This window comes from Oncorhynchus mykiss, chromosome 26 (genome assembly GCF_057628025.1).
Source record: "Oncorhynchus mykiss isolate SJ-2025 chromosome 26, ASM5762802v1, whole genome shotgun sequence".
NCBI classification, from domain to species: domain Eukaryota; kingdom Metazoa; phylum Chordata; class Actinopteri; order Salmoniformes; family Salmonidae; genus Oncorhynchus; species Oncorhynchus mykiss.
Window position 1 is genome coordinate 14,107,495 of NC_143047.1, and position 23,705 is coordinate 14,131,199.

General features: G+C 42.3%; 2 protein-coding genes across 7 annotated transcripts in view; both read left to right on the top strand.

The window, feature by feature from the left end:
* Positions 1 to 7,146, top strand: part of LOC110506421 (ankyrin repeat domain-containing protein 11) — a 139,383-nt gene extending 132,237 nt beyond the window's left edge. For all 6 annotated transcript variants that reach the window (XM_021586014.3, XM_090222170.1, XM_021586015.3 and 3 more), the window contains one exon: positions 137 to 7,146. In XM_021586014.3, the coding sequence (XP_021441689.3) occupies positions 137 to 322 (186 nt within the window). In that variant the 3' untranslated portion in view covers positions 323 to 7,146. The remainder of the gene's footprint in view (positions 1 to 136) is intronic.
* Positions 7,144 to 23,464, top strand: slc22a31 (solute carrier family 22 member 31). Its single transcript, XM_021586019.3, has 9 exons — positions 7,144 to 8,577; positions 11,135 to 11,238; positions 11,360 to 11,514; positions 14,807 to 14,975; positions 15,154 to 15,299; positions 19,486 to 19,594; positions 19,773 to 19,987; positions 20,316 to 20,427; positions 20,647 to 23,464. Exons 1-9 carry the CDS (start codon positions 8,188 to 8,190, stop codon positions 21,089 to 21,091), a joined length of 1,845 nt encoding a protein of 614 aa, XP_021441694.3. The 5' UTR covers positions 7,144 to 8,187; the 3' UTR covers positions 21,092 to 23,464.
* Positions 23,465 to 23,705: the final 241 nt, after the last annotated feature.

The window sequence follows — 23,705 nt, forward strand, 5'->3', positions numbered from 1 at the left end:
TATGATCGCATGAAGGACCACACATCTTATTTTATGGCACATTTGCTGTTTGGTTGATATGCGGGCTATCTGTGTATGGCAGTAGTATTTGTGTATGGCAGTAGCACAATGGCCTCTCTCTCTCTTCTCTTCTCAGACGTGTCTGTTAATGCGGCAGCAGCATGAGGCAGCTGCCCTGAACGCGGTGCAGAGGATGGAGTGGCAACTTAAGGTGCAGGAGCTGGACCCTGCTGTACACAAGTCTCTGTGCGTCAACGAGGTCCCCTCCTTCTACGTGCCAATGGTTGACGTCAACGATGACTTTGTGCTGTTGCCCGCGTGACAGAAACATGCACTCGTTCACAGAGTTAGAGGTCAAATATCATCACTTTTCAAAGAGACATCAAACAGAACGTATGGTAAGGGCTAGCCGGTTTGAAGAGGAATAAAACCTATATATTATATAGAAAAAATTCAAAGAAAAAAAAACTTGCTAATGATTCTCTTCCATGAGAGGAGGGAGCATCTTTTTACCGGGGAAAAACACAACTTGCACTTTCATCCCTCAAGTTTTTATGCTTTTGTTCAGAATATAAAAAGCAAAAAACGGCTTTGCTTTGAAGCGCCCAACACCACCTCCCTTTTAGGTGATGTTTGGACAGAGAATAGGGGAGAAATATTTTTCTGAATTTTTTGGTCCCCGTAAATGAAACCACAAAGGAACGCTGGAGAGGAGCCCTCCCACCATTCTGAATCATCTCCTGGTGGATGGGGATGAGGCACCACAGTGGACACAGAGCTCCAGGTGAGCCTTGAGGAGGAGAACGCAGCACATGGTCAGAAGGGCATGCATGCGCGATGTGGTGGTGTAACATGTGGCATTTGCGGGACCTCCAGCCTCTTCCTGTTGAAAGGATAGGAGAGTCTGTGTGGACGCTGTCTCTCTGGTCGGGACCATAAGGCCACACTCAGTCAGAGAGCCTCAGTCCTGTCTGTCCACAGCCCACCACCACACCCGGTAGAACCAGCATCCTGCCCCAGAGCAGAGTACAGCCAAGGGTCCATAGAGTGTGTCAGGGGGTTAATGCCGGAGGTGTAGAGACGGCATCTTCCGCCTCATGGCCTGGGCAGAGGAGTGAGGCAGAGAATGGGGATGAACCGGAGCATCCCCACCAGAGTCTGGTCACCTGGCTCTGCATGCAGGAAGAACCAGCCTCTGACACTCTGCCAAGCTAGGTAGAACACACACACACCTGTTCACCTGCAACTATGACTGCAAATGGAAAAACAGGATAAAAGAATAATACAAGAATGTTGCGATTCAAAGATTCAAGACTAAACAGATGGTGGTTTAGAGGAGAATATTCTTCTTTTTGTCTGTTTCTTTACTTGGGCATTTAATTGTTTCTGAGGAAGTGACTTGAAACACTACAGAGCCAATATTAGTTTAATGGGAAAAAAGAAAACTGAAAAAAAATTGTATTCCGTAAATGATGTACAGTTTTTATATTCGTTAACCAATGTATTCTTGCTGCCTTCTAGATAATTTATTTTGCCACACATTACTGCACAGTTGTAAATAACGTATGTACTGTAACATCACTCAGTTAAGTGTAAAAAAATAAATGAATAAAAATGATCTTTGTATGTACAGTTCACTTTCGGGCAGCACTTTCCCCCTCATACCCATGGGCCAAAATGTGCACACGTTGTCAGTATTTTAAAGACTCCAGTGCACAGTTGTAACGTTCCCATCTATAGGTTTTGTCCAGGGCTGGTCAAAATGAGTTACCTGTGTTGGTATCACCACAACGTACATAGGCAGTACAAAACCCCACCGTTTTGAACAATGCCCAAACTAAGGGCCACAACTATAGTCCTCAGATGTAGCAAAATGGTTATAAAATGATTTAAAGAATAGAATAGTTATATTAGTCATTGCTTTATTACACAATTATATCTGAAAAAAATCTAAACCAAGAAAATGCCTTTTTACAGTGAATATTTTTAATTTACCTAGTGTTGGGCAAGTCAAACAAGGGTACATCTGGATTGGTCAAGAAAGAAATGCCACTAACAAGAAAAACCATAACATTTATAATTCTGGGTGGGATTTTCTTTTTGTCTTTTTCTTTCTTTAATATACCCATTAATTTGACTTGAATTGTATGTGTGGGTCTTTATGAATAATATTCATCATGATGTTGGAGAACTTTCAGGCCACAAGACTAGGGATCTGACAGCCAGCTCAATATTTGAAATCCTTAACTTCCCTTTTTGAATGTCACTGTCATAGGCATCAGGTTAACCGTTTTTCAGGCCACATCAGATTGACATGAATGTTCCTGATCTCTTCTGTATACCACCTAAAACTTCTCCTTTTTAGCAAAGATACAGGCCACATTCCATATTGGTTTTAAAAATGTATTCTTGCTTTAATTATGGAATGTGTTAGCTTCCAAACTCCCTGGGTCCATACGTGAACATAGAAATGTCTTTACCTTAAAAAAAAATAATATCTTGTCTCAAAATGCACATCAGACAATTCAAATCGTTGACGTAGTTGCATGTGATAAGATGCTAAATGTTAGCTGTTCCCATTACATAACCAGACACACATAGCCCTATGCTAACCTGACGGCAGTGACTGTCAGGTTACAAATTCTGCATCAGTCAATTTCAAATCTTGACTTAGATGGATGTAATAGAACCCTTTTCCATGAGAGCATCCTTAGCAGAGGTCAACCGGCACCATCTGCTAATCAAAGTTATATAAAAAAAACACAAAGTTTCAACTGGACCAATAACTCAACGTAGCGAGCCTGGCTCCTGGTCATTCTTGCCATTTGCAACTGTCTGCCACTTCTCAGAATGGTGCTTGTTGAACTTCTAAAAGCCTTTGGAGGTGGGAGGGGGTTCTCCTAAGCTAACATATGGAATTATTTTATTATGGTCATACCATGGATCATTTAGCTATTTGATTTAGAATTTTAGGACCCCTCTAGGTATGAAAAAATATACACACATTTTTGGGGATACAATTGTGAATTTGGGATTTACTACTATAGACCATAGAAACAAATTGAATAACACATTCATAAATGGAAAAACAGACAGTAAAAAAATGTAATCATAAGGAATAAGGTTTTGAAGTGTCTGTCCTATATCTAGGAGATCAGGAAATGTGTATATATATTTTTTGGGCACATATTTAACCACTTTTTTTTGGCACAAAAATACCTCCATACTTCCATTCATTTGTTTTAAAACCGGTACCAGGGTTATATGTACCGTGACAGTTATGGGGGTCATAGAGTAAAACCACGACCCCATTGTGTTCTTGATAGTCTAATCTTTCCATAGAGTGGTCATATTAGTTAGTAGGCCAACCATTTGGACGCTATAGACATTTTCGTGAGAAGACTGATTTTTCAAAATGTCTCCTGGTCTGACAAACAGCGCTGTAGCTGCCACCTACCACCGCAGATGCGGAAGGCCGACATAGGCGGATGCAGTGGATTGAGATGCATCCCATGCAAAACAACATATCTCTAGCTTAAAGTGACAGATTTTTATGGGGATTTGTTTAATGTTAATTAGATTTGTCACACAGGTACGTCAATAGACTTAAGGATTTGAATAAAGTTTAGATCAAAGCGGAGTCGAAGTCTCGCAAGATGATTCATTAGTATTCTACATAGGCCTAACATATTGAATATAATAGCATAGTATAACTTTACTGTTAGACCAAAATCACCACTTATTTTCTTATTTAGGCTACAACATTTTATATGCATTATTAGAATCATCCACTTGGTCACTTGAATTAAGCTTTGAGGACCACTAGTCAAGTTATTTCCTTAAAGGGGCAGTGCAGTCAAACATCACTTTCAACACCGAGGTTGAAATAATACAGATGTGAAAATTATGATAATGCACTTTTAGTGTAAGAGCTGTTTGAAATTTCAGCTTGTTTGGCTGGGTGGGGTTTTTGGACTGCCTGGTGACATCACCAGGCAGTCAGTATAAGTTTAATAGGCCAATAATTTAGTTTTCAGGTTACACATTCCTCCCATTAGGCTCCTCCAATTAGGCCCCTCTTTCCACTCCCAGATAGTCCTAGCAAAGTTCTTGCTGGAGAATCAACTTTTTTTTTTAGAAGCTACTGTATTTTTGACCATTTTAATTGCAAACAATCACAGTAAGGTACTTAATTGTTACCCAGATATTGAGATAAAAATGTTGGCATTAGACCTTTAACAAAAAAGCTTGACATGAAGGGGCCTCTAACCGCCTTAGCAGCATATGACTCCTCGCAGCGAGGGTAGTAGGGGTACATGATAGCTATTTGACAAGACCATAAGGCTCTTCAACTTTATTTTTTATTTTTGCAATGTACGATTAACTTAAATTACCTTTATCTTTTTCCCGTTAAAGCACATGGATGTGTGTGAAAAGGATAAGCAAACATTTTGCCATATATGCGAAAACATGCCTTTTTGAATTTTGCCTAGTTAGTAGCTAGTTAGTGGCTAGTAGCAGCATAGTTAAGGATGCGTCATGCAATGTTGGGACGCTATACTTTACAGAACAAGTGGAACAAAAGTAAACCTTGAATTGGGAGGCTTACAATATCCCTCTGGTGGAAAAGTTGACTTATAATTAGAAATGCCATTTGGTTGGTGGATATAAAGTCTGCGATCTTTGATAGACTGATGTGGAATTTGTTCCAGGAAATAATCACTGCCAACTAATCAGGTTAGCATAGGGCTAAATGTGCCAGGTTATGTAATGTGGAACAGCTAACGTAACATTGTCACATGCAACTATGTCATGATTTGAAATGGCTGATGCACATTTTGAGACAGAGAGAGTTTAAACTCAAACTTTTTCTAATGTTCGCAAGTATGGACCCCTCTATTTATCTAGTTTTGTACAGTAGTGGAGATATGTTTACAGTAGTAGAAAGTGCTACTCTTCAAATACTCAAAGGGTGATCATACTCCTCTGCGTAACATAGGTAAATTGTGTCTTTGATTTAAAAGAACTAGGTTTGACTTACATGCCCATGAATGAGATCTTTTTTAATTCGCCTTTTAATCAAAATCCTTTTTTGTTAAATTCAGAAATCCTTTCTATGACCAATCACCCAGTTTATTCAGAACTATTTAGTGGACAGATATTAACAGGCAGGTAGTTTGTTTCACTATAGCTTCTCAACTGTTCCAAGTGTAGGTGTATGTATTTGTCAGGGGTTTCTTTGATTCCTATTCAGTAGGCCATCATACTTTACTCTATTGGGTTGTTTACCATGCTAAGAGTAAGGCCTAGACTAGACAATTACTAAACTTTCACCTCAATTTCATGAACCAAAAAGCAGACTTAGTTAACTCGTACACAAAGGGGGGAAGAATGGTGCAAAAGTGATAGTTAAGGATGTTAATGTTTTTTTTTTATCCAATTGGAATATTGATTTGTGAGAATTGATTGTTTCTTCATTTTTGGTGGGTCCTGATTTATTTTTATTTTTTTATGTTTTGACCTACCACATAGGATGCCTGTCAGTCATCCTAATGGCAATATCAAGTGACATGTTGTGACGTTATGTACACACGTTCAACATAGTTGTGTATGATATGTCTATTCAAGTGCAATGGGTGTTGCTACTCCAGTGTACGGGCAGTTGACTAGTTGTAGTCCTGGACATTTTGAAAGAGGAAAATCTAGTCATAAGGCAGTCAAATCATAAATAAATGCCATAGCACAGGTAGTCAGGGTCATGTAGACTTCAGCAGTTTGATTAAAGCCCTCAATTATTTTTTTATTTTATTTATTTTTTATCTTTTTTTCTGAGGGGGAAGGGGAGATTTGTCAACAGAGTTCTTGTGTGTTTCAGATCCGTGTATGTAGTGTTGGGTGTTGTCTTGTGTTTTATGCTTCGTACATAAGAAAAAACCCAGTGGCATGTCAATCACTTCTTATGAGCAGAATGTATACCGTTACTACACCCTCACACCCTCAATATTGTTTACAAGACATCAAGTGTGTTTCGGTTTCGTGTCTCTCACCTTAATGGTTTGAGCCCTGCCTTGATTTCTTTATTTGATCATTTATTGAACCACAAAGGCTTGAAATTGTGATAGTTAAATTACAGTGGCAAATCCAACCTCGGTATTCAAAGCTTGCAGCAAACATACAGAGCAATAGTTTTAACCTTTTAAAAATGTGTATTTTTCATTAGCATTTATTTTAATACATTTGGTTGATAAAGACAACATCCCCTGTGATTTTTGTCCAGACACTGGTGTCCCATACACATGTCCAAATATTATTTCCAAGACACACCAGTGAAGAATAATTTCTATTAGGAAATGTAACAAACACCTGTCTCATTCCCATCTCCCCCCATACAGTGAACCACTTGGCCATGCCCTAGATTACCCTGTGACCTCTCATCAGTCTGTAACAAGTTACCTCTACTGTGTCCATCTTGTGTTCATTTAATATTTAACTGGACATACTGTTATTTTGCATAATAGAATCACAATTTCAAGCCTTTTTCTAGTTTTCTTTTTCTCCTTTATTGAACAAGACAGTAGCTTATTCTTTAGAATGGGAAATGACTAATAAAGCATGGAGAACTACTCTTTAAATGGTAACAAATAACATATTTATTATCTTTCCGACACCTGTGGTATGTTTCAGTTAAAGGTCTCCGCTGTGTAAATTTTCCTCCTGTAATGCGTTGGAGACATTGTACATAGTTGTAAATAAATATCCCAGGACGTTTTGCACCCTCCTCTTTGTACTAGTCTAAACTTGCGTAGAATGTGGGGTTCTAACAGCAACGAGACAGTGCGTTCGCTGCAGGTGATGTAACAATGTAACTTTTTTTATTTGTACAATGTAGTTGAATTGTGTACATATTGTTGGAGCAGCTATGGGGGAAGGGGTTTGTTGATGCTATCGTCAGTGCTGTAAAAGATCCAGTACTTTCACCTCTAGCTGTGTTGATTTCCTGCAAAAACAAAGGCGAGAAAATAAAAAAATACTAAACGGAGAAGTAAAAATTCTAAATTGTTATTTTCTACAGTTGCATGTACAGAGAGCGCGAGAACTGCTGTTGTTCCTCAGAGATTATGTTCGTAAATAAAATTTTGAAATATTTACTGTTTTCTGCTTTTACTTTGTTCTCATTCATGTACTCCTAATTAAATATGCCTTGTCATTCGGGAGATGGGCACATCTATTTTTAGCACCATGCCAACACGCACACAGTTTCCGAGCTAAATGAGGAAATGTAATAATAGTTCATTTTTATTAATTAAGATTGATTAGCACATTTATCACAGGCAAATTAAGTTGATAGAATACCAATCAGTATACACGTGTAACACTTTACACCCGTGTATACTTTATTTAGCAGGGACAATGTACAACAAATCATCAGTCTCAGTATGAGAAGGGATGTGTTGCACCAGATTTAGCTGACAGCTAATTTACATTTTAATTTTATCCCTATATTTAATCCCTAGTTTGTCCCAAAGGCCCTCGAGGCAACATTCAGGCTTCTGTGGCACCAAAGTGGTCAACTGAAACCAATTAGAAAACTGTCTATACAGAGGTAGCGGAAACACTGGTGCTTATCTTTTGCTTTGCCAGCAGGGGGATGCCTGGAAAAGTGTATGTTTTTGGCTGATATTTAGATCTATGATCATGAGGGGTTTAGACTTTTGAGAAGAACGTCAAGACCTGTGGATATATAACAGGCCTATTTTTGCCATGCAATATGACCAGTAGATGACACAAGTATTTATAGAAGGCTACGTATGAAGAGGTAACCATTGACAGTGACACGTCCACTCCAAAATACAATTCCAGTAGACCTCTATTCACCTCCCCTGGTACCTGACTCCTCGAGCAGTGTTTGGTGACCATGTTAAGTGAATGAAACCGTAAAAATAGACTTGACAACTTGATCCCTTCTGCCATCCTCTGAATGAAGTTAATAAATATGGCGATCTGTCAGTGCGAAGTCGGCCTAGGCTACATTGCGTACGAGCAGATGGACTTCCCACCAATGACATTTGGGTTACTCACCGACCTGCCCACTTGACTGGAGTTGTGCTTCCTCATCTAGCCTGTCCTGCGGTGTGTGTGGATGTCCCGCACCACTGACTAACAGCGGTTTCGGCACGGTCTCTAACAATGGACTTTGAAACGAAGATTTATACCAGAATCGGTGGATATGGACGATATAACAGAATTGTTTCCATATTCAGCTGGTTTCCGAACTTTGCTGTGACGCTGAACCTTTTTTGCGACGTTTTTTACACTCTGATTCCCGGGTCGTACCACTGTAAACCCGACCCGACTCTTTTACCTTCAGATTTTCTTTTCAGTAATTATTCCAGACAAGGGTATCTCAATTTTACCATACCGTGGGTGAATGGCTCTGGACTGAGTCACTGTGAACTTTATAAGTACCCTAGAAACGTCTCCAACTTCATAGACAGCATTCCAAAGGAGATAGTGCCATGTACGAGAGGATGGGAGTACGACCAAACTGCGGCGCTTCAGAGCAACTACGTGACAGAGGTAAACAAATATATACTTGGATTTGATGGTTTGTGGTTGTTTTTGGAGAGTTTGTGCCTGCTTAGCAATCATTCATGTGCAAGTGATGTTTTTGTGACGACGCATTTACCTTAACTAATTTGGTTTACAAGTAGCCTTTTTTCAGGCTAATGTGTGAATATCTTTGCCAAGCCCTGTCGAATGTTCTTCATCCATTCAACGTAGCCTACTCAGAGTAGATTTGGGTTTAGCCTATAACTTCGGACTTTGTAACATGTGTGTTAATTGATATTGTCCCAGACAGACTGCTGGGGCTAAAGTTGGTCATCAATAGGTAACATCAATAGATGACATGGGATGCCCTGTTTGGCCTACTCATTGCTCAAATCTGTCGTTGGTAAACATGCTTTGGAGTTTAACTCTGGGATACATGTTGTTTTGGTTAAGTCCAGAATAAGATTACCAGAGAAACAGTGCTGATATGATTTTTTTTTTTTATCAGATCACATTAGTCTGTTTTATATAATAATTACATTACGGGACTGCTGTGCAGAGCCATGCAGTATGGGTGTTTATGTGATGAAAGCAGCACAACAGGAAATGCAGGGACAGCAGTGTTCCTCCACCCTGATGGAGTTCCTGGGAAGATATGTCCTCAACAGAGCACATGAGAGGGGTCACTCTTAGGATGAGCGTTCATCTTTCTGTACTGACCCGTAGCCATCTCATAAACAAGGAACACTCGAGCTCAACTGAATTTATTTGGCTATAAGGGAACCCTTTTTCATATTTCTTACTACCAGGCTTATATTCTTTATTTCAGACCACAATCAATGCCTCTCTAAAGTTGTCCTGTTTTGCTTCTAGGGAAAAGCTAACTAAATGTTGACTTATTGCACTTGGACTAATCTCACCAGCACATTATAATATCAAAAAAGGGACAGGCCCATCCCACTGTGCAAATACATAAAAGGGATCTTGGTAAACAAAAGTATCAGCAGTTACGGAAATGTTTAGACACAAGGCAAATACTGGTGTGTGTGTGTGTGTGAGAGAGAGAGAGACAGTGTGTGCGGGCTGGACAGGAAATCAACAAGGGAGGCAGTGGCCCTGATGTGAAGTATTTACTCTCACATGTTTCCCTGGCGATAGGAAGCAACCAGTCCTGACCCCCCACTCCTGGCTTCCCTTCTCCGTGATGTCACAGGACATTTGTTCCTGTTCCTACGGGGGTATAAACATCAAACAGCAGGAATGGAGGTCCTTCTGGCCCTGATTTAAGGGGTTGGATGATAGGTACAGATCAAGAGATGACGCAAGGGAGGGAAAGAGAGCAAATGAAGAGATGGGGGAGGAAAGAAAGCATTCGAGTAGGGTGAGGAATGGTGGAAGGCACTGGAAACCAAAGTGCAGTGGCTCTAATGTGATAAACCTATCTGCAGTCACTCTTATTCAATCAGGAGATGATATCTATCGCACAGCTGAATTCCTCCTCCTTCACACAAGGCGCTCCGTTGCCCTCAAGTGTGTGTGTGTGCCACTGGACTATAATTCTTACTTATGTAATAATAAGGGAGAAAGGAGCTACAGTTTCACACACTTTCCAGGCATGTTTATTAACTGTCCTTAAAAATAGGGTATGCTCAATCTGCCCCCGGAATTTTTCTACCTTGGAAATAAGATCCTGGACGAAGAAATAGGCCACCTATTATGTCATTATTTCAGTGGCTCCATTGACTTGGCTCTTGAACTCCATTCCTAACTATGTGGCAAAAGGGTCATTCTGTGTCATTTCAGGAAGCCATGACACCCGCCATCTCAGATTGTTCTGACATCGTTTCTGTAGTTAGAAACAGATAAGATTAGCCTTCCTGAAACATTATTTTGTTGAAACAACATTTGATCTCTGAGAAATGAAGCTAATTGATTGCACCCAAGTAGTTACTACAGTAAATGAATACAATACATTTACAATTGCCAATTTAGGTTAAATCAATTAGCTTAATCCTTCAGAGATCAAATAATGTTTAAGGAATGCTACTCTTTTTTTTTTTGTATTTGGTACTTTTTACCCCTTTTTCTCCCAAATGTTGTGATATCCAATTGATAGTTTGTCTTGTCCAATCGCGGCAACTCCCGTACAGGCTCGGGAGAGGCGAAGGTCGAGAACCATGTGTCCTTCGAAACACAACCCCGCCAAGCCGCATTGCTTCTTGACACACTGCTTGCTCCTTGTGGCGCCCGGCCGCCACAAGGAGTCGCTAGAGCATGATGGGACAAGGACATCCCAGCCGGCCAAACCCTCCCCTAACCCGGGACGACGCTAGGCCAATTATGCGCCACCTCAGGGGTCTCCCGGTTGTTGCCGGCTGCAACACAGCCCGGGATCGAACCCGGATCTGTAGTGATGCGATGCAGTCCCTTAGACCGCTGTGCCACTCGGGAGGCCACAATCTTATATTTTTCCAACTACAGAAACGATTTCAGAACAATCTTGAGATGGTGGGTGTCAAGCCTCTTTCTTGTTCTCTTTGAGGTGGAATGACTCACCATCTCGCTCTGTCTCTCTGCTCCACAGTGGAACCTAGTGTGTAGGGACTACTGGAAGATTCCTCTGCAGCACATCTGCTTCATGACAGGGTGGATTGTGGGATATGTCCTCCTGGGCACCGTGTGTGACTGGTAACACCCCCCCCCCCCCTACAATTGTATTAATTTCACCACTGGTATTAGGCTGTTATGAATGTTTAATATGTGTGCATGGGAAGCTATGTATCTCTAACTGTCTTTTCTCTATGTTCAGGTTGGGTCGTCGACAGGGCTTCCTGCTGTCTGTGTCTCTGTCCGGTCTGTTAGGAGTAGCTGTGTGTCTGTCCAACAGCCCTGTAGTGTTTCTGCTGCTACGCCTGTCTCAGGGCGCCATGTTGGCTGGGGTCTTCCTCTCCTCTTACCTCGCCAGTAAGTACACTTGACTTAACCTACTAATACCGCTCACTCCTGAGTACACACTTAATGAGGCAGTTTAGGGTTGGGCAGGATCCTCGTTTTCATAACGTCATACCGTCCTTCTCTTATCCCGGGATTAACGGTATTACCGGTTTAGTACCCCAAAAAATGCAAAAAAAATCCCATTAGGCGTCTATTACCAGAATGCTAACTAAATTAGTCAAAGTAATAGCAGATGGTACGAGAACGAAGAGGAGAAAAACATGCAAGGAAATCAAGATGGCAGGGGCAGCAGTACAGAACTAATCCAAAGGGCTTTGACTTCTCAAACACGGAAGAAAGCTAACAATATATGATGCCCCGTCCGTCTAGCATTCGGCTTCTTCACCCGCGGGATGGTCTGAGACAAGCCACCCGGACAACTGAAGAATCTCTGCAACTGTCAGAAACCGTCTCAAGGAAGCTCTTCTGCGTGCTCTTCGTCATCACCAGGGTCTTCCTTCACCTGACTGCAGTTAGCCGTCGTAACCGACTTCAGTGGGCAAATGCTCATCTATGATGGCCACTGGCACGCTGGAGAAGTGTGCTCTTCGCAGATGAATCTCGGTTTCAACTATACCGGACAGATGGCGTTGCGTGGGTAAGCGGTTTGCTATTGTCAACGTTGTGAATAGAGTGCCCCATGGTGGGGTTATGGTATGGGCGGGCATAAGCTACAGACAACAAACTATTGCATTTTATCGATGGCAATTTGAATGCACAGAGGTACCGTGGACGATATCCTGAGGCCCATTGTCGTGCCATTCATCCGCCGCCATCACCTCCTGTTTCAGCATGATAATGGACGGCTCCATGTCACTAGGATCTGTTCACAATGCCTGGAAGCTGAAAATGTCCCAGTTCTTCCATGTCCTGCATGCTCACCAGACATCTCCCATTGAGCATGTTTGGGATGCCCTGGATCAACATGTGCAACAGCTTGTTCCAGTTCCCACCAATATCCAGCAACTTCACAGGGACAACATTCCACAGGCCACAATAGACAGCCTGATCAACTATGCAAAGGAGATGTGTCACGTTGCTTGAGGCAAATAGTGGTCACACCAGATACTGACTGTTTTTCTGATCCACGCCCCTACTTTTATTTTTTGGGGGGGTACTGTGTCTGTGACAAACAAATCCTTATCTGTATTCCCAGTCATGTGAAATTCATAGATTAGCGCCTAATTTGTATTTTTTTTATTGACTAATTTCCTTATGAACTGTAACTCAGTAAAATCTTTGAAATTCCATGTTGCGTTTTATGTTTTTGTTCAGAGTATTTTGCTAAATTAGTACCTTAACTGCTCACCCATCAACATTTACCAAGCAGGCACTGCAGACTGAAATTGATTAGCTTCATTGTGTCAATATTGTATGGAAATCAATGGAACTGGGACAATTCACTGCCACTACATGTCATTTGCACTCTTCTAAAAGTAGGGCAAAGCTACTTGTAATTTTTCCAAAGTTACGGGAATCTTCAGTCATTTTGATAATCGATTGCCATATATTTTCTATCATAGCTCTGGTAATTTATACTTGGATAACTGTATTTAAAATGTTAAAAAAATCAAACTTTTCATTTGTGTCCATATTCTCCATGACTTTCTAGCAGATACTCTATATGGTTGAAGAGAAAATAGCCTTAATTAATGAAAAAAGCATCTAATCAACAATGGCATTATTTTCAATGAACTCTTCCAACTATGGAACGTTATTCACAACTGTCACCAGTTTCACGTCAAAACATCGAGAACAAATACATATTGACATGGTATTCCCCCATACTTCCCATAGCAATGTGGTCTCATAGAGTAGACTTAACATAGTAAATGTAAATCCGAGACACTCATATGATATGTTACGTTTGGTATGGTTACTTAAGGCAAACGAAAGCAGGGTGGATGCGTGGGCATATAATGTGAACGCCAAACGTCTAGCAACCCAAAGGGTGTGTGTTTTGATTCTCATCACAGAATTTAGAATTTTAGCACATTTTTTACTTTCTACTTTTTAAGCTACTTTGCAACTACTTAGCATGACTTTAACCTAACTCTTAACCCCTAACCCAGCAAACGTTAGCCACCTAGCTAACATTAGCCACAACAAATTGGAATCTGTAACATATCATAAGTTCAGCAAATTCGTAACGTATCGAACGTATCGAATGAAATGGATGAGGGACAACCACAAATGAATACATACAAAACGTAACATGTCATACTATTTGGACTGTCCCGGATTTATGTTTGTGTTACTTCCTGGTTGCCCGTAGCCCTCTATTGCTTAGAAGTTCCTTGGTTTATACCCCATGATCCCACACCAACCCCTAGCCTCTGGGTTACTCACTTAGGGGCTTCCCTCTGTTGCCAACACACATCAAGGATCAATGAAGGGAAAAGTCATAGAAGGAAGTTAAACGGATAGGGGACGGATACCCGGGTCACCGGGTGCCATCTTGTTGCACTGCTGTACATGTTAGGGTTCAAAGGGGTACTGGTTGGAATCACACCCTTGAACCAAGCTGAGCATTACTCATTCACTCACTCCCTCCTTCCCCCCTTTACACCCCTCTCCCTCTCTGAGATAGCTTGAGTGTGAGGTAACACAAGGCTCTGTGGCCTAGGATATTTAGGCCACCCCTGGACCAAGAGACGCCTCCTCCCCGATGTTGTTCCATTGTTAGGGGGGGGTCTGGGTTTTCTTGCTGTAACCTTCCTGTGATTGTGAGGTGATTGTGTGAACTCGTGTGTTTGTATGTGGACAAATCTTTGCTAAGTGAAAGCAGTCAAGGAGTGCTCAATGTGTTTTTAAGACCTTTCTGTGTATGGGAGTAATGGTGCTAGATACAGCCTGAGAGGGAGGCCCACCGCAGTCTGTCTTTAATATACCCACATACATATTTGCTCTTCGATCATTCCTCTAAGGTCACTGGTAAATTGAGTCCAGACTTTTGGTTTTATGCTGAATTCTGGAGGACTGCTTCTCAGTGATCTACTACCAGAAAGTTCTTAAAAGGGGGAGTGGGGGAAAAATAGCAGGACAGAACATACTGGAAGGAAATGAGTATATTTTTTTTCCTTTGTTTTCTCTGAGGGGTTTTGAAGGAGGAGAACTAGGGCGTTGGAGTTTAGGTCAAGGTAGAGTGGATTTCACAAACGGTCACAAATAGTCTTCTGGTCATTCAGGCTACTAGTCCCAGTTGCATTTTCCTTCTCTCTATCCTTTATCTCCGTTCTTCATCTCCCTTTGTGTTCTCCAGGACTGGAGCTGTGTGATCCTCCCCATCGTCTCATGGTTGAAATGGTCAGCGGTTTCTTTGCCATCGCGGCAGAGCTCTTGTTGCCAGGGCTGGCGGTGCTGTGTCGTGATTGGCCAGTTCTTCAAGCAGTGGCTACCTTGCCACTGCTCCTGCTGCTCTCCTATTGGTGGTGAGTCTGTCATAAGCATTCTTTTGTGGATACACAGTATAGTCTATATAGAGGGATGTGTGTTATAATTATAATTCATTTTCATATATTTTTGTGGAAGGACAGAGTAGAGAAAGCGTCATGGATGGAGAAAGTGATAGGTGCGTTTTCTATTCCTGTTTTCTCGTATCCACCTCAGCTGTCCATCAGTGTTTCCCGAGTCTCCACGCTGGCTTCTGGCCACAGGTCAGATCCACCAGGCTAAGAGGTGTCTCCAGAGCTTCTCCATCAGGAACAGAGTGTGTCTCGGTGAGGACATCTACCCTGCGGAGAACCTGCTCTCAGGTATCATCATCCCCCACCCTATCCTGGCCCTTGTAGCTAGTCTGTGTCAATGAATAATGTCTGCTGCCTGGGGTAGTGTAACTGGTTGCGGCAAAATCCTGGACGGAGCCTTTACCGTGCGCTGCCACTTTAAGAACGCATCAGCAGCCAGGAAGGAGGAAATGAAGATGACTCTATACATATATGTATATACACACACATTTATACACGCACAAATACATGTGTGTGTGTATATATATATATATATATGTGTGTGTGTGTGTGTATATATACACTGCTCAAAAAAATAAAGGGAACACTTAAACAACACAATGTAACTCCAAGTCAATCACACATCTGTGAAATCAAACTGTCCACTTAGGAAGCGACACTGATTGACAATAAATTTCACATGCTATTGTACAAATGGAATAGACAACAGGTGGAAATTATAGGCAATTAGCAAGACACCCCCAATAAAGGAGTGGTTCTGCAGGTGGTGACCACAGACCACTTCTCAGTTCCTATGCTTCCTGGCTGATGTTTTGGTCACTTTTGAATGCTGGCGGTGCTTTCACTCTGGTAGCATGAGACGGAGTCTACAACCCACACAAGTGGCTCAGGTAGTGCAGCTCATCCAGGATAGCACATCAATGAAGGTTTGAAGGTTTGCTGTGTCTGTCAGCGTAGTGTCCAGAGCATGGAGGCGCTACCAGGAGACAGGCCAGTACATCAGGAGACGTGGAGGAGGCTGTAGGAGGGCAACAACCCAGCAGCAGGACCGCTACCTCCACCTTTGCAAGGAGGAGCAGGAGGAGCACTGCCAGAGCCCTGCAAAATGACCTCCAGCAGGCCACAAATGTGCATGTGTCTGCTCAAACGGTCAGAAACAGACTCCATGAGGGTGGTATGAGGGCCCGACGTCCACAGGTGGGGGTTGTGCTTACAGTCCAACACCGTGCAGGACGTTTGGCATTTGCCAGAGAACACCAAGATTGGCAAATTTGCCACTGGCGCCCTGTGCTCTTCACAGATGAAAGCAGGTTCACACTGAGCACATGTGACAGACGTGACAGGGTCTGGAGACGCCGTGGAGAACGTTCTGCTGCCTGCAACATCCTCCAGCATGACTGGTTTGGCGGTGGGTCAGTCATGGTGTCGGGTGGCATTTCCTCCATGGGCTCGCCAGAGGTAGCCGACTGCCATTAGGTACCGGGATGAGATCCTCAGACCCCTTGTGAGACCATATACTGGTGCGGTTGGCCCTGGGTTCCTCCTAATGCAAGACAATGCTACACCTCATGTGGCTGGAGTGTGTCAGCAGTTCCTGCAAGAGGAAGGCATTGATGCTATGGACTGGCCCGCCGTTCCCCAGACCTGAATCCAATTGAGCACATCTGGGACATCATGTCTCGCTCCATCCACCAACGCCACGTTGCACCACAGACTGTCCAGGAGTCTGGCAGGAGATCCCTCAGGAGACCATCCGCCACCTCATCAGGAGCATGCCCAGGCGTTGTAGGGAGGTCATACAGGCACGTGGAGGCCACACACACTACTGAGCCTCATTTTGACTTGTTTTAAGGACATTACATCAAAGTTGGATCAGCCTGTAGTGTGGTTTTCCACTTTAATTTTGAGTGTGACTCCAAATCCAGACCTCCATGGGTTGATAAATTTGATTTCCATTGATAATTTTTGTGGGATTTTTTTTTTGTCAGCACATTCAACTATGTAAAGAAAAAAGTATTTAATAAGAATATTTCATTCATTCAGATCTAGAATGTGTTATTTTAGTGTTCCCTTTTTTTTGAGCAGTGTATATACACATATGTGTATGTATGTATGTACATGTATTTGTGTGTGTGTGTGTGTATATATATATATATACACACACACACACACACACACACACACACACACACACACACACACACACAGAGATGCCGATACCGATTAATCGGTCAATTTTTTTATTTATTTGAAATAATGACAATTACAACAATACTGAATGGACACTTATTTTAAATTAATATAATACATCAATAAAATTAATTTAGCCTCAAGTAAATAATGAAACAATTTGGTTTAAATAATGGTTTAAATAATGTAAAAACAAAGTGTTGGAGAAGAAAGTAAAAGCTTTCTTACATAGCACATATTGCACTAACGTTTCAGTTCCTTGCTCAGAACATGAGAACATATGAAAGCTGGTGGTTCCTTTTAACAGGAGTCTTCAATATTCCCAGGTAAGAAGTTTTAGGTTGTAGTTATTATAGGACTATTTCCCTCTATACCATTTGTATTTCATTAACCTTTGACTATTGGATGTTCTTATAGGCACTTTAGTATTACCAGTGTAACACTATATGTTCCTTCCCTCTCCTCGCTCCTCCCTGGGCTCGAACCAGCAACACAACGACAACAGCCACCATCGAAGCAGTGTTACCCATGCAGAGCAAGGGGAACAACTACTAGAAGGCTCAGAGCGAGTGAAGTTTGAAACGCTATTAGCGCGCGCTAACTAGCCAGCCATTTCACTTCGGTCACACCAGCCTCATCTCGGGAGTTGATAGGCTTGAAGTCATAAACAGCGCAATGCTTGATGCACAACGAAGAGCTGCTGGCAAAACGCACGAAAGTGCTGTTTGAATTAATGTTTACGCGCCTGCTTCTGCCTACCACCGCTCAGTCAGATACTTAGATACTTGAATGCTCAGTCAGATTATATGCAACGCGGGACACGCTAGATAATACCTAGTAATATCATCAACCATGTGTAGTTAACTAGTGATTATCATTGATTGTTTTTTATAAGATAAGATTAATGCTAGCTAGCAACTTACCTTGGCTTACTGCATTTGCGTAACAGGCAGTCTCCTTGTGGAGGGCAACGAGAGAGGCAGGTTGTTATTACGTTGGACTAGTTAACTGTAAGGTTGCAAGATTGAATCCCCCGAGCTGACAAGGTGAAAATCTGTCGTTCTGCCCCTGAACAAGGCAGTTAACCCACCATTCCTAGGCCGTCATTGAAAATAAGAATGTGTTCTTAACTGACTTGCCTAGTTAAATAAATGTATAAAAAATATATAAACAAATCGGCACCCAAAAATACCGATTTCCGATTGTTATGAAAACTTGAATTCGGCCCTAATTAATCGGCCATTCCGATTAATCGGTCGACCTCTAATATACACACGTGTGTGTTTTATGTGTATAAATATATATAGTAGGGGTACTTTCTCTATCCGACCTGTTTCCTTTCGGCAGGGTTAATACCTGCCTGCCGACCTAACAAAAAAATCTTCATCCTTACCTCTCTAACAATAAAGCTACAAGGTTAACTAATGCTTTGGGTAAAACATCCAAATGACCAGGTTTCCCCATATTTTATGTTATTGGTTTTCACTCATCCACAATCAGCACAGCATCACATAACAAACAACCCATCCAGTCTCCTCACAGCATTCCCTCATATCCAATATTAGTGAACTTTGTTTGAGTTACACATGGCATAGGTTTTTTCTATGGTTCCTGTTTACCTGTACAACTAAGCTCTCTCACAGCTCCACCTTTCACAGGCAGTCAGCCACTTCATGAGTGAGCACACCCAACGCATGAGCTCTGCTGTGGCAGCCACCATAAGAGCTCTGCTGTGGCAGCCACCATAAGAGCTCTGCTGTGGCAGCCACCATAAGAGCTCTGCTGTGGCAGCCACCATAAGAGCTCTGCTGTGGCAGCCACCATAAGAGCTCTGCTGTGGCAGCCACCATAAGAGCTCTTTGTTGCAATGCGACTGTAGTGTACTAAATCGCAAACTGGAATTACCTTAGTCCAAATCAAGAACCATTACATGTTTTGGGAATTTATCAGACGCTCTTATTAAGAGCGACTTACAGGAGCAGTCAGGGTTAAGTGCCTTGCTCAAAGGGCACACTGACAGATTTTTCACCTTGTCGGCTATGGGATTCGAACCAGAGACCTTTTGGTTACTGGCCCAATGCTCTTATTCTCTAGGCCGATTGAATGTTTCCATTTAGTGTGACTTAATAGTAGGCACTGGTTCTGAGGAGAGAGATTCCCTATGGAATGTGGGTTATATGTTTGTACCAAGTGAACAGTGTTTGGGTCAAGTGCCCTTTGGCTTTGGTATTGGCAGTGTGAATACAGGATCATATCTCTCCTTCTCTCCTTTTCTTCTCGGTAGAGATCGATGCGGAGTGCCCAGATGATACTCAGCCTTTCTACCACTCAGTCCTGGAGTTGCATTCCACCCGAGTGATCTGGAGGAACTGCCTCATCCTTAGCTTTACTATGTGAGTTAGTATCTAACATAGCAAGTATGACCTTCTATATGACTCCCTCCACTGAGCAATACAGCCACAAGGAATGTTAATGTTAGCATTTACCGCAGCTGCTTTTAACAGTACTGTTTGGACAGGGTAAGTTTCATGTTTTGGGCCAAGGACCTAACCTTTCCTAACTCTCCTCCAGGTTCATAGGCACAGGCATCCAATACTGTTTCATCAGGAACCTCCACAGCTACTCCCATAACTTCTTCTTTAGTTACTTCCTGCGTGTGCTGACTGGAGCTCTGGGATGTATCTTCCTCTGCCTGTCCGTCAACCGCTTTGGTCGCCGTGGTATCCTGCTTCTGTCTGCCATTATCACCGGCCTGTCCTCGCTGCTGCTGCTGGCCCTCACACAGTGTAAGTTTAACCTGCGTTATAGCTGTGCTATGATGATACTATGTTGCTATACTATTTCTATACACACATTTTATTTTAAATGCCTCTAAACCGGGGCCTCTAAAAGGCCTCTGAACTGGGTCTCATACCGTCTTCTCTCCCCTGTACATGGTTAATTAGTAACTCTTCTCCTCATACAGTAGCCATAGGTTTGCCATGATGACCCCATTCATAAGGATGTCTCTGTTATGATTCCGATTGGCCATTAGATTTATTCAGGTGATTTCAGGTCCAAGTGCCTGTTTCCTAGTTTGCTTAGTTTTTATTGAGTCGACGTGTCCTTCTCTAGATCTGCGTGGTGTGCTGGTGTTGTTGCTCTCTGTGCTGGGGCTCCTCTTCTCCCAGGCCCTGGCCATGCTCAGTGTATTCTTCGCCAGTGAGGTCATGCCCACCGTAATCCGGTATGTATTATCTGTCTACTGTCCTGAACACACTAAAGTGTCATTAGTTTGTCTGTGGGTGGGGTGTTTGTTTTTCCATGTATGTGGACACCTGTCTGTCTGAGGGAGGCATATGAAATGTGGGTATTGTGTCCGCACCAAATGCTGGGTCAGGTGCCCTTGACAATGTCAGAGTAGAGCTCTATATATCTCCTGACCCTCTCTCTCCCTCTGTCTCAGTGGTGGTTGTCTGGGGCTGGTGCTAGCGTCTGGCTGTATGGGGATGGCTGCCTCCTCTATGATGGAGCTCCAGAACAACAGGGGTTACTTCCTCCACCACGTCATCTTCGCCTCCTTCGCCGTCCTCTCGGTGCTGTCCATCATGCTGCTGCCGGAGAGCAAGCGCAAGCCGCTACCCGACTCCCTGAAGGATGGAGAGAGCCAGCGACGGCCCCCTCTCTTCCTGTCCCGTGAAGACAACCTGCCCCTGCTCTGTACCCGGCGTGGAGCCTCTGAGTACAACCCTGATAACTACTCCCGCCTGGTCTCCGCCACCAGGAAGATGCTCATCAAAGACAATTTACCCTATAAGATCGTTGTGCCCTCCCAGTCCCCACTGTTGCCTTCCAACAGCGAGGTGCACTGCATACTGGAGGAAGAAGCACTAAGAGAGGACTTGTCTTAGCAGCCTCTAACTGCCATCATCCATCCTCCTCTCCCACAGAAAGACCTCGCCTCAAATCCACTGAATATCTCTCCCCACCACACTGAGACGGTGTGATCCAGACTCGTATCGCTATGAACGACGGGTCTTCTTGGATATTTTGAAGGGGAGGAGAGTTTGAGATGTGTGTATTTGCTGTGTCAGTGTTCTGTTGTGCCAAATGTTTCAAATAATACAAAAAAACGATGTGTGTGCGCTTGCACAGACTCTGCTGAAAGACTGTGTGCTAGTCCTTTGTTTTTGTACTGATGGAGATCTGCTGTTTCTAAGACAGTGTTAACACCCTCTCTTCTCCAGGTTGTGCAGCAAGGACCTATGACTTTATTATCCACTAAGCCTAAAGGCTCACTTGAGAAGCGTTGCTTGTCCACTTAACTGGTGACTTGTGCTTTTCATTACTGCAGAGCGAGAGCAGAGAGCAGAGTCCTGACTGTTACTTAATCTGATTCACTGGGGAACTCACAGATAGAAGTCCGTTTGGCTCACACTGGAATGTGTTGTAGCCAATTGTTTGATTTTGGCGGGGAACTCGAAGTATCAGTCACTGATAATATCGCCAAAGCTATGACCTTAGCAATGAAAAGTCATTCCATCCTGTCCACTTGTTGAACATGTGTTAAGAACATGAGGTGTTGTCACATGATGATGCACCCGGAACAGAGTTCTGAGATAAAGAGTTGTTTTTAGATGATTGAAATGTGATTAGGTCATGACCTCTACTCTGAGTCATTATAAACTGGTTGGCTCGAGCCCTGAATGCTGACAGCTGTGGTATATCAGACAATATACCACAGGTATGACAAAACATGTATTTTTACTAACCTATTAATAATAGCAATAAGGCACCTCCCCTTATTACTTAATTATAACCTTTCAAGTGCGACTTTACCTTGTATTAGTTGTCACATCCATCTCTCTGCCTTAAACTGCTTCCCTGTTAAAAAAAAAGGCAGTTGCTAGGACATGATACTTAACATTCTATGTAATTTAGCTGAAAATACATTTGATCAACTATTAAACCACTTTTCACTGCCCTCTTTGGTATTTGACTGTGGTTTGAGGTTTGCGTTGTTGTCCCTCTGGCCTGGCTGTGAAACTGTTTTACATTATATTGTTGGATAGGATGTTTACTCTTATTATCCCAACTCATTTTCTTTTAATGTTTCATCCCCCTCTCTTTTGCTTGCATGGGAACATAAACTTCCTGTACTGGGGGCTATCTGGAAAAACCACAGCTGACAATATTCTGTCCTTCTAAAGATACTTTGTATATAGAATTATATACAAAGTATTATATTTTCAGCTATGAATAAGTTGTCTAACTCTCAAAAGTTACATTTGATTTATTTGGAAGCTGAGGCCATACAATGTTCATTCACAGTTTGCCCGTCTTCACGTCTCATAGAAAACTAGAATAAAAATGTCCTCTAGCATCAAGTAAAGAGATGAACTTCCTTTCAGATTATGGAAAACTAAATGTCCCTCAGACCCGGCCAGCACATTTTCAACAATGCTATTCCACATCAATGGGGTCTTAACGAGGTCACTGGGTGTTGAACTAAGGTTGCTGTCGAATTTTTAGGAAGCTGATCCACTTCTATTTTGAACTTTTATTTGCTTGCTTGCTCGCCTCACTTTTCAAAAATGAATTCCGTTAAACAGTTAATCAAGTTTGAATGGCCTAAACTGAAACTGTATTGCGTTCTGCCCTGTTCATGTCTGATACAATGCTTACCACAAGATGGTGCTGTTCTCTCATGTATTGAATGTACAAAATCTACCATTTGTCTTTCTCAACTGGGTGTCATGTTTGATTATCAACAAAGTCTGATTTTTGTATTTTGAAGAATTGGAAATGTTATGATTGTAAATAAGATAAGAATTGCCAGGTGCTTGGAGTTAGTTCAAACACACCATGGCCGAACAGCCTCGTTCATGACATCTTTTTGTACAGCATTCTCAAAATGATTGAGCCAGATGGGATAATAGACACTGTTGTTGAATGAAGCACACCGTTCTTGCCTGGCCTTGAGTTTATTTTGTAAATGTCAAAATGAGGTTAATTGTGCTCATTGGACAGTGTTCCATGAATGTTCTAGGGCTGTATAGGAACAGGGAAAAGATGACTGAAGTACAGCAGTTGTCTCAGCCAGGGCCTGAGAAAATCACATCTGGAACAGCCTATCAATCATTTGGGATGCTCACTGTTGTCTCTCATCCATGTCTCAACCATAAACCCTCCTCCGAAAGCTTTTCAGTCAGTTTAGTATTTCCTTAGTCACATGTCTCATGGTACAACACTAAAATCAAATAAAATCTAATGATTACACAATTTTCCCGATTTATTTATTTATTTACTGAGGGCTACATTAAACCATTTAATTTAAACTCTAAAATGTAAAGTAGCCTGGTCATGGATTTACTTGGTATAAGGTCAACAGTGATGTGTATAACACCGTTTCAGAATAACTTACTGGTTTAGTAATGTTAAGATTTCTTTGTACAAATACTTCCTTCAATCACAGTTCATGGACTCCATCACCAATAGAACTTGTGAAAGATGTGACCACAGAAC